Genomic DNA, 11,335 nt, shown 5'->3' on the forward strand with positions numbered 1-11,335 from the left:
TCCATCTTGAATAAAGACGGGCTACTTTCAATAAAGGGAAAGAGCATGTAGGTTGGCTAGATTGATGGGTTTTGTTGAACTCTGTATGTCTGATGTTATAAAATACACAACGCTTGGAGGACTGGATCTGTCCTCGTCTTCAGGTGTAGTGAAGCTGGCACCTACTCTATGGCGACCATTAAAATGAGTAGGTGCCCCCTTTACTACACCTGAATAAGTCCTCGAAATGATGTATTTTATAACATCATACGACGGACAAGGTCCAAACACTCAACAATCCAGATTATTACACCACGTCAGAACCATTCAGAATCAATTAACATATAGGCTAGTTACCACACAATTCTTGTTACTCGGTAAAAAAGATACAGTGGAACAACGGTTCCGGAGAATTTTACGTAAATACGTCTATGCAGTACGGAGTTTATATAGTGGCTTTATTATAAATATTTCCTTTATACATGCTTTACAATTGAGATAAGTTTGAGTAAGACATTACTGCCTACCTTGAATTAGTTACGCTAAAGATGGGTCTGTGGTAGCTGAAATAGCTTATAAAATTTTTACATTTTAGAGTATCAACATATCGTGCAAACACCATATCTATACAAGATTTTGATCTAGAAGTACTACATTGAGGATTTGACATCAACATTAAGCCAAACGTTTCCTCCATAAATGTGAGAAAGCTTTGATTTTCCTCCTTCTTTAAATTAATGTTAAAATCTTCTGTCAATGTTATCGGCATTGTATTAGGATCTTCTGTGGCCATAACTGAAAACATCTTTGTATAATTTCTCAAATGACTCAAAATAAATCTCTTATACAATCATCAATAGGTGTGTACATCTTGTACATAGTATGACCCAATAAACTAACGCAACAATAGATTTCTTAATAATTCGTATATAAGATAAGTACCTGTGACATTGTAAAACGTTTTTACCAGCACAAAATTATCTAATATACGACGCACTTCTTCTACAAGCGATTCACAGCTCAGCTCTTTCCGCAATAACGAAAGCGGATTGTTGACGGCAGTAATGTAACACAACAATGCCGAGTAAACAGATGACATTTCCTAGGTAACATAACAATGCATGCAAGCTGACCATTGTTGTCAGTCCATATTTACAAATTGTTGATATTTCCTAGGTAACCATCTTACACTTTTTCGTCACACTTTTTTGCGGAACTAGAGCAGAGCGCTCCTTTCGGAGCTCCTCGGGGGGGTTAGTTGCGTTTTAAAATCTTGAGTAAGAAACTAAACCAACCCCCCCGAATGGTGGGTTAAAACACTTGACTTCGGGGGGTTAGTTGCGTTTTAAAATCTTGAGTAAGAAACTAAACCAACCCCCCCGAATGGTGGGTTAAAACACTTGACTTCGGGAGAGTTGGTTGCGTTTTAAAATCTTGAGTAAGACACTAAACTAATCCCCCCTTCGTCATTGTTGTGTTGGTACAACAATGCCGAGTAAACAAATATAACGTAACATTGTTTGATGACGTCATTTTTTGACGACAACGGGGAATCAGAAATTTTTATAGTAGATGACACTGACCCTTCCATATACACGTATTTACGTCAAAAACTAGCAAACACACTATTTACGCTTGAGTTAATTTCCTTGAAGAATATGTGGCAAGTATCTGATATATGTAACATCATTTGCACATAATACTGAAGGAACATTGCATGACTCGTATTTTGTATTGTCATACATTTTTTCACGGCAGGGGTAACCAATTTAAGTCGCTGTGCGTTCAAGTGGTTTCTTCATAGTCAAACCTTAAAAACCTTACCTTTTCTTACTTTATATTACACAGATGAGAAAAGCCCAGATAGCTGTGTATGATTTTTCTTTTTAACTGAATAACAGCCATCAACGAAGACAATGTAGACGTTTCTCGAAAAAGTGAAGTGGGGACAGGTAATGTGTTTACATCTTAAAGTGAATGGATCAAGATTAAGTCTAAATTAATGCTATTTAATTTCTCAAACATTTCCTTTGCACACATGGTCATACTCCTTCAGTTAAGGACCGTCGATTTGAATCTAACTGCACACGGAAGATAAGCTGTGACCAAAATAAAACGGAGTTGTAGACTGTTCGCGAAACTTCCTTGCAGTTTGAAACACGAATTTAAATTTAGTACGTTGGGCAAAATCCAATAGAATGCAATTTGCATCGGAGTAGTTATAAAAGTAGGCGTATTTGAGGATGTATCAGCATTACGAACTTACACCGTAGCCAGAGTGGATTAACAATACGCCAATCAGTCCCCGAGTATAAGAATGGCTTCTCCTGATCTGGTGAGTTCACTTACATTCAAGAAACTTTATTTATACTACGCTGACACCGCTGTGAGATAATTTAACACTTTAAAATCTCTGCTTAAACTAATCTCTTAAAACGATCGTTCTTATAAAAATAATTATGTTTAACTTGGAGATTATTTACAAAGATAAGCAACTTACAAAGAGTTCTATATATGCAAATACATATAGCATATGTGACAAAACATGCTTTATCTTTGTCCATGGATACATGCACGAATAATTTGATAGCATCTAATCTAAGGCGAAAGTAATTCTAGCGGTTCGTCTGCCAATACTAATATATATATATATATATATATATATATATATATATATATATATGTTTTATTTAGGAAATTTTTAAGTAACAGGCACACTACAGATGCGGCTAATACGTCTCACTTTGATGCTATGTTTGATAAAATCAGAGGCTTCAATTAAATGTTGGTAAAAACTGTCTTGTATATTTTAACACTCTGCCACTGCATCAGTTCATTAATATCTTAATTTTTATTTGGCCATCAGACACCACATAAATGGTTCTCTTACCTCATTACTACTTTCTTTCGTTTGGACTTAATCAGTCGTCTGTTAGAAAGTCTTACAATTCTTAAAACCACGAAAAAGTTACAGTCGAATTACGGTTCCGGAGAATTTTACGTAAATAAGTCTATGCAGTAAGGAGTTTATATAGTGGCTTTATTATAAATATTTCCTTTATACATGCTTTACAATTGAGATAAGTTTGAGTAAGACATTACTGCCTACCTTGAATTAGTTACGCTAAAGATGGGTCTGTGGTAGCTGAAATATCTTATAAAATTTGTACATTTTAGAGTATCAACATATCGTGCAAACACCATATCTATACAAGATTTTGATCTAGCAATACTACATTGAGAATTTGACATCAACATTAAGCCAAACGTTTCCTCCATAAATGTGACAAAGCTTTGATTTTCCTCCTTCTTTAAATTAATGTTAAAATCTTCTGTCAATGTTATCGGCATTGTATTAGGATCTTCTGTGGCCATAACTGAAAACATCTTTGTATAATTTCTCAAATGACTCAAAATAAATCTCTTATACAATCATCAATAGGTGTGTACATCTTGTACATAGTATGACCCAATAAACTAACGCAACAATAGATTTCTTAATAATTCTTATATAAGATAAGTACCTGTGACATTGTAAAACGTTTTTACCAGCACAAAATTATCTAATATACGACGCACTTCTTCTACAAGAGATTCACAGCTCAGCTCTTTCCGCAATAACGAAAGCGGATTGTTGACGGCAGTAATGTAACACAACAACAATGCCGAATAAACAGATGACATTTCCTAGGTAACATAACAATGACCGCCACGGTGGCCTAGCGGTTAGAACGCTGGCCTTGTAATCCTGGGATCTCGGGTTCGATTCCCGGTGGTGCCCGAATTTATAACTTGTGTTGGGCAAGGCCGTGGTCTAGGCAACACGGAGTTTTCCTCCGGGGCTTCCCCGGTTTCTCCGTGGCATCCCAACAATTACTCCATTCACACACAGAAGAAGGCAATGGCAAACCACTTCTGAATCATTTGCCGAGTAAACGGACCTGTCGTCAGACAGAACACTAATAATAATAATAACATAACAATGCATGCAAGCTGACCATTGTTGTCAGTCCATATTTACAAATTGTTGATATTTCCTAGGTAACCATCTTACACTTTTTCGTCACACTTTTTTGCGGAATGACACTGACCCTTCCATATAGACGTATTTACGTCAAAAACACTATGTTTCTAAGGAGGAATCTCTGTAACAAATTACTGTCACTCTCCTATTCTCCTGCTTGCAGAGCGAAACGTCAAATGCCCGCGATCTTTGTGCCTTGTGTAAGCAGCCCACTAAGCATCAATGCGGAGGATGTGAAACAGTTGCCTACTGTTCAGGGGAGCATCAGAAGGAACACTGGAATCAGCACAAGGATAAATGTAAAACTTACAAAATTCTTACGAACGACAAAGTTGGAAGGTATAGTCACATGAACAAAAGAAATAATGTCGTGGAGACTTTGTAAAACAACTGGAATCACGTCATTATTACCATTGAAATACTTTCTACGTCAGCATCGTGCACTATACGTACTAATACAAAGTGGTACAACTTTCTTCTTCCATCGGGCCAATAATAGTTTTTCTGTTGGGCCCAAAGACCTCGAAACCCTTCCTGGAACTATTTATGAAAACTAATAGCAAATTCTTGCTAAGTTTTTACAATATTTTTTCAGAAATAACAAATAAGCATAGCACATGCTAAAATATAAATCCTATTGAAATGTGCACGAAGTACTGAAGTTTTGTCCAACCAAAACAACATAAAATGACTCTAAATACATCCAAACGATTTCTATATATTCGGTTACCTGTGAGGGGCAACTTAATAAAATTAATGGTAAGAAAATGGCGTATTTAGAAAGTAGTTCCAAAATTGTTTTAGCCTGAGGCTCAGTCGATGTGAATAAAAATTTCAAGTCCCATAAACCAGTAAAATAACTTCACACTTGATTTAACAATCACAATTACTGATGAACCTTAATGTTATCTTTAATTAGTTTTCTAATAAATATTTTGCTTGTAATTTAATGCGATCTTTACTTCATAATTTGTATGTATTATAATTACGCTTGCTACTATTCTCCTCCTATCGATCACCTTCATGATGTACGGTAAAAAGTGCAGACTAAGCTCCTTTTTATGCAATTTCTTCCTCTTTGATATGATGCTGTCTCCTTCAGGTACGCTGTGGCCACCCGAAACCTGGAGCCAGGAGAACAAGTCTTGTCGGAACTTCCTGTGGTCATCGGCCCAAAACCTGATACCTATGTCATGTGCTTGGGCTGTTACGCCCCCGTCGATGGCTCAACATTGTGTTCGCGCTGCGGATGGCCAGTCTGTGGCCCCAAATGTGAGGATGCACCGTGTCATGCCGAGGCGGAGTGTCCAGTGTTCAGAAGTGCAAGAGTTCGTTTCCAACCTGTGGAAAACTGTATGGATGCATGCCCACAGTTGAACTGCATTGCTCCACTCAGACTTCTTCTTGCCAAGGAGTCGAACCCGGAACGCTGGGAATCGGAGGTCAAGTTCATGGAGGGTCATAATGAGGAAAGGCGCGAGACTCCTATCTGGAAAAACAATCAGATCAATGTCGTGGAGTACCTCAGAAGTGCTTGCAAATTGACTAACAGGTACGGCGATGTAAAGACTTCTTTCCTCTTATTGCCCAGCCACGATATTAAAAATGGGTGACACAATTTTTTTCTACACTTTTTCGTGTAAAAATGTCATAAACATCTTATAACCAATTCTTTATTATTCGTCATAATAGATCATACATAACTCCAAATAACATTCCTTCTACTACTATACATATTATCTTCTGTCTCTAAAAGAACGTTATTCGTGAAATGGCAACTTTACGCAGTTTTAGTTTCAATTTTGGACATATACTTCTTCCACCTCAAATTCTGTTAACTGAAATATCTCTCATCTAGATCTTCGGAAAACATCACTATATTCTGTGTTTTTAAATTCAGTCTTATAGATAAAATCCACAATTTAACCCTTGGAAACTTCTTTACTTTACGTCATGATCGCATCCTTCCTAGTTTTCAATTTCACCATTCACAGTTAACCTGTAAATCTAATATGGCTGTCTTCTGGGTTGTTACGCCGTGTAGTCTGGTAGAAGTTTACCGACGTCTCAGAGGTGCTTACTGCCTCCATCCAGACTACGGTGCAACATTCCAAAAGACAATATCTTCATACTCCCTACGTGAGAATCCAAAATCTCATCAACCTACCATTTGATTCTAAATAACATCTCAGTACATGCAACGCCATTAAATGGTGTACTGAACCACAATCGACACTGAATGTGCCACAGAATAGGCTAATAATAGGAAATTATGACGTCGAACTGCTACGTTCCTTTAGTCTTAAAGAAGAAGTGTTCTAAATTTGTCCAGGCTCAAAGACGTGTAACATCGCCTTCAGCGGGCCATTCTAGTTATTTTATCCATGCTATTACTGAAGTCAACTTACTCCTTAACTACACCGTCTATCAATTCAGTCCAGTCAAATTTAAACGTAGGCCTATCTCACTTCTATGTCGTTTTCCACGCGTTCGTTTATCAAGGGGATTTTCTCCATGAGGTCACACTATATAAGTTTCATTACATTATATAATTTTACGTCTAATTTTGGCGTTTTTCAGGTTTGAAGAAGATCTTATCCACACGGCGTGTGGTATTCTGGATGTAAATAGTTTTGAAGTTCGCTGTCCAAGCGGGTCCACAGTCCAGGGTTTGTACCCTCAAACTGCCATCATGTCACATAACTGTGTACCCAACACCAGCCACTGTATCGTAAGCACGGAAGGCAACAGGTATCCGTCAGTTTCATTACTGTGATAATTCTCACCATTTTCATGGAACCCTTTCCTGCGCCAGTTCAATCCATTCGCATCCTAACAAGTGGGAACCTTGTAGGAGAATTTAAAGAATACTGTGTGCGCCTCATATATCTTCAACATGCACTTTGGAGAAAGTGTGTGAATATGTGGATTGGCTTCATCTGGCTCGGCATAGTGTTCAATCTTGTAAACACTACAATGAACATCAGGATTACATAAAACGCTAGGAATTTCTTGTCTAACTAAGCGACTGTCAGCTTCTCAAGATTGACTCTCCTCAGTGGAGCTAAATATGATGTGATAAATTCCTACCTCCACTGGTAGAATATGGCAAAATTAGGCATTTAATGTTCTCAATGCGTGCACAGGAACGACTCTGACACAACAGCTTAACTGTTTTAACTTTGTGCAAAGAACGTAGAGGAAACACTACACGAGTGTAACACTACAAAGTAGGCTTGGGGCACCAGTTTACAGAACCCTTTAATGCTCCAGGTTGATCCTCCGGACAACAGTGAAGGTGGAGAAGGGCTCCGAGATCCATACTACGTACACCCACACCTTGAACCCGACCCTCTTGAGGCGAGACCACCTCAAACAAAGCAAGTTCTTTGACTGCACTTGCTTTAGGTGTTCTGATCCCACGGAACTCGGCACTAACTTCAGTTCCCTTAAATGCAACAAATGTGATCCAGGGCTCATAGTGTCTTCAGACCCTCTGGGTAAGTTCATGTTCCATACGGATATACAGTAGGCTGCAAACACGAGTGGCTCCGAATTAAGCATGACACGTTTCTAGGAAAAATTTGCAACCTAAGGTGAACGTATGCTGGCTTCAAAGTGTCCACTCGCATGTAACAAATCCGCTGTATGGCCTTGCAAAAATAATTTTACTTTTAAATTCTTACATAAAACATTTAGGGTAAATACCAATCATAAGTTTTTTGTTTCAGACTCTCTCGCGCAGTGGAAGTGCACTCACTGTGAATTCAGCACGCCAGGATGCGCTATAAACAAAGTGTACTCCGTGATCCAGAGTGATTTGGACCAGCTGGAGTACGTGGACATGGGGGCCGAGGCGGTGGAAAATCGCGAGGCTCTACTGCGAAAGTACAGATCCGTTCTGCACCCCAAGCACGCCTTCTTGACGATCCTGCGGTGTTCCTTGTCCCAGCTGTACGGCCGAGCCGAAGGCTACGTCTTGGAAGACCTACCAGACATCCTGCTCGAACGAAAGATTGAGATCTGCAAGGATGTCCTGTCGGTTGCAGACGTAATCGAACCCGGACTTTCAAGACTAAGAGGTCGGTCATTTTGGGTTCAGTTCTTATACTTCAATGACCCATAAGTCTGCTACGGCTATTATAACATTAAACGGTTAGGTGCAAAAATATATGCCTAGAGATTAGTCTGTGTAAATTCGTAAGAAACGTTTGGATTTTGTAATTCCCTCGGTGGTAAATACGTCAATAGTGGTTTTCTCATTTTAAGACTAAATGAGATACATTCCTCATCCACCTACAAGGCTCCACGGCGTCACAACTCAGAAAACTGCAATCAACAACATTTGAGTCCCATGAACGGCGTTGAGGTTTTTGACTACACTGACCATGAGCTCCTCAAGAAGAACCCTGTTCTTAGTCGGCTGTTCAAAACAATTTATATTACAAATGTGTGATTTCAGGGATGACTCTGTATGAACTTCACGCACCAGTTATGCTGTTTGCCCGTAGCCAATGGCGGTATAAGGAAATTGACGATAAAAAGTTGAGAGTCCGACTAGAAGAAGCTGAGAAATATCTCAGCGAGGCAGTGGCTATTCTGAAATTTGAACATCCATCCTCACCAGAAGGAATAATCGCAGCGATCAGCCAGCAATCTCTGCAAAAACTTCGTGAATCTATTGAATCTCTTCCCCAGTCATAAACTAGTTTGTCAGAAAAAGAATTTAGTGTCCGATAAAGTGACACCTCAGAAGAATCCGCCACTTAGAAATCTCATGTTCCTGTGAACCCCTCACTAGGAGCAAGCTACTAAAATTAGTTGTTCTCGTCTCTAAAAATAATTCCCACTGGGAATAAACGAAGAGCGCACCAAATACGTTCGAACATTCTTTCCACTCCCTTCTCTAAACTAACTTAAAATACAAACTGTATTCTGCAGTTGAATAACAAAGTATAAGGAGATGTTAGAACCTAGTGCAAATGTACCTAAAGAGTGATTGTGTACTTTCAGGTACGACCTTATACTAATACAAATTATACAAGCCCACATCAACCTAAAGCAGTAGTCACGTTTACAAACAACAGTTTTCACACAACAAATGTATAATTCTATATCCACAGCAACAGAAACTTCTGACAAACAGAGCTCCAAGGACCGGAACCCGATATTTCCCTAATACAAAGCAGGAACATTAAAAATTCGACATAGGTATTAAGTTTTAGTTGGTTAATTTTGAAACATTCATATTTTCCTGTTAAATTTCATGAGGTTTAAATAACGGATCAATGTAACTTTACATCGTAAAGCGATTTTAACGTTATAGACCAGCATCTACAACATTTTTGTTTAATTAAAATATATTCTTAACAGTCGTTTGCCCTTATGATTAGATAAAGTACAGGCATGCATTTTTATATAACCGTTCTCCTCAGCAGCATTGAACTTTTGCCCTTCTCGCATTGCCTAATTCGCAAATCATGTAACGAGCCGTATATAAAGGTTCCGAGGGTCACATGCGACCCACAGGTTGCCAACCCCTGCTCCAGTGAATGTGTAGTGATCCTTGTTAGTGATAAGATATCGAGCTGACACGTTATTAAGATTGTGTAACTTGTAAGAGAGTTCTGTTTTGTATAAATTCAATTAAATTTCATAGCCGAACTATAAAATCCAAAGTACAGAAGAATATCACGTCACAACGCGATACGAAGACGGAGGCGTACAATACTAAACACAGAAAAATAAACTTAGACATGCTATTTGCTAAGTAGTAATTTAATATGTACCTAAATACTTCCTATGTATATAATCCTGTAATCCACGATGACATAAATTCAGATTTAGTAATAAAGATAAAATCTTACACATAACGTTAAAACTGTTTGTTCGCTTTTAACTCGAGAACGAATAGACCAATTTGCACCAAACGTGGCATGTTTATTCCCTGAGACCAGGAAGAGAATACAGAATGGTAAAAACTCCGAAAAATGAACTGATTTCGAGCCCAGTAAGGGCGGTTCTAGTAGCCCGGAAAGGAACGAAATTGTTTCGGCGAGATTATAGGAACCAATGTCACATACCCGAAACCTCGGCGAAGATGTTGGGTTTAGGGACGAATAATACTTTTTTTCCCTTTGTTCTTCAAGGATACATAACAAACGATCAGGCCTGCGGTAAGCTTTAGGGCAATAAGACCGATAAGAAATGTACGCAACACTGCAGGTACTCTGCTAGCATTAACATGTCTGTCTCCAAATAATAAATTGCACACTTCACAGGTTCATACAATCATTTCACCTCGCCACTTACAGACAACGTACAAACTACAAAGACAATTCCATCAAGCCCGTATCCCAAAGGTACTTCTAACAACAAGTCATCTGTATTGATGTGCAAGATAATAAGACTTAAGTTAAAATTAAAACACAGGTTTCGATTAAAATAGCAGCCATCAGACCTGAGCTCAGGGGTTCGGGACACGGGGCCAAAGAAACAAGGATATGTCTGGCACACAACAGGAAAGGGGGAAGTTTTCTTATTCTAAGTACAAGCAACTTCTTATATTAAGTCTTGTCGATTTCACGCGCCATCCTCTTGTGATGATAATATTGTGCACTATTTATATTGTGTTTCATAACTAGAAAATGTGCTTTTAAATTAAGTCTATTATTTTATAGGACGATAATTTGTAATTCTACTGCCGTCCTTACATGGACCAAGTCGCAGTGAACTGTTCCACAACATAACGACCGCGTAACATTACAGGAATTATACCAGCAGGTAAACAAAACATTTTACTTAGTGTAAGATTTCAGGAATTCACAGCGAATTCTTATATAATTTGTTAATACTCTCTTCTGGGTTCTGCTGCCGTGTTATCAGTGGAAAATATTTCTTACATTTTCGACAAACACACTGCCTACATATTCAGGGAAAAGTGGGAGGTGTTTATATACGGAACGGGATAATACTGTTTGCATTTCGAATTTTCATATACTTAGATGTGACAGGATCACGCATCATTAGAATCTAATAACGCTTCTAACTGCACGAAATATCTGAGTATTAGAATATCTTTCATATATGTCTCCAACTGAATAATAATTTAGGCCTGCAGAAAGTTACAGACGCCAAGAAGTGTTTGAACTTTTCGTTTTTTTTTTAAACTGATACTTAATGTGTGCACGTGATACATGTCATGTTCTGAGGCGTAAGTAATTTGCACAAGGCCACCAGTACGGTGGTCCGAAAAGCTGTAACACTGAACATTATTTTTTTGTAGTCAATATGTTTAAGTCTGACCCCAGAACAGAAAACAAAATTAAAGAA

At 38.3% G+C, this 11,335-nt stretch overlaps 2 protein-coding genes across 5 annotated transcripts in view; one reads left to right on the top strand and one right to left on the bottom strand.

Annotated features, from left to right (window-relative positions):
* Window positions 1-2,092: 2,092 nt before the first annotated feature.
* SmydA-3 (SET and MYND domain containing, arthropod-specific, member 3) lies at window positions 2,093-10,786 on the top strand. Of its 2 annotated transcripts, none has more exons than XM_087358695.1 (7): window positions 2,093-2,314; window positions 4,167-4,342; window positions 5,106-5,555; window positions 6,584-6,754; window positions 7,277-7,503; window positions 7,735-8,085; window positions 10,684-10,786. In XM_087358695.1, exons 1-7 carry the CDS (start codon window positions 2,297-2,299, stop codon window positions 10,689-10,691), a joined length of 1,401 nt encoding a protein of 466 aa, XP_087214821.1. In that variant the 5' UTR covers window positions 2,093-2,296; the 3' UTR covers window positions 10,692-10,786. The 2 variants fall into 2 exon arrangements, with proteins under 2 accessions (XP_087214821.1, XP_021922373.1); XM_022066681.2 differs by lacking the exon at window positions 10,684-10,786 and adding an exon at window positions 8,466-9,876 and having other exon boundaries at window positions 2,100-2,314.
* The window catches only part of LOC110831074 (uncharacterized), a 32,334-nt gene continuing 24,001 nt past the window's right edge, over window positions 3,003-11,335 (bottom strand). For all 3 annotated transcript variants that reach the window (XM_022066649.2, XM_087358669.1, XM_022066650.2), the window contains exon 6: window positions 3,003-5,492. The gene's annotated coding sequence lies outside the window, so the exon portion shown is untranslated. The remainder of the gene's footprint in view (window positions 5,493-11,335) is intronic.

This window comes from Zootermopsis nevadensis, unplaced genomic scaffold, assembly GCF_977971745.1.
Source record: "Zootermopsis nevadensis isolate Lab colony 2312 unplaced genomic scaffold, Znev_1.0 Znev_ptg000030l, whole genome shotgun sequence".
NCBI lineage: Eukaryota > Metazoa > Arthropoda > Insecta > Blattodea > Termopsidae > Zootermopsis > Zootermopsis nevadensis.

Bases quoted from the DNA above. Each gene is read 5' to 3' on its own strand.
- SmydA-3 (XM_022066681.2), top strand. The intron at 5,556-6,583 runs GTACGGCGATGT...GGCGTTTTTCAG, and splicing joins GCTTGCAAATTGACTAACAG to GTTTGAAGAAGATCTTATCC. The intron at 8,086-8,465 runs GTCGGTCATTTT...GTGTGATTTCAG, and splicing joins CGGACTTTCAAGACTAAGAG to GGATGACTCTGTATGAACTT.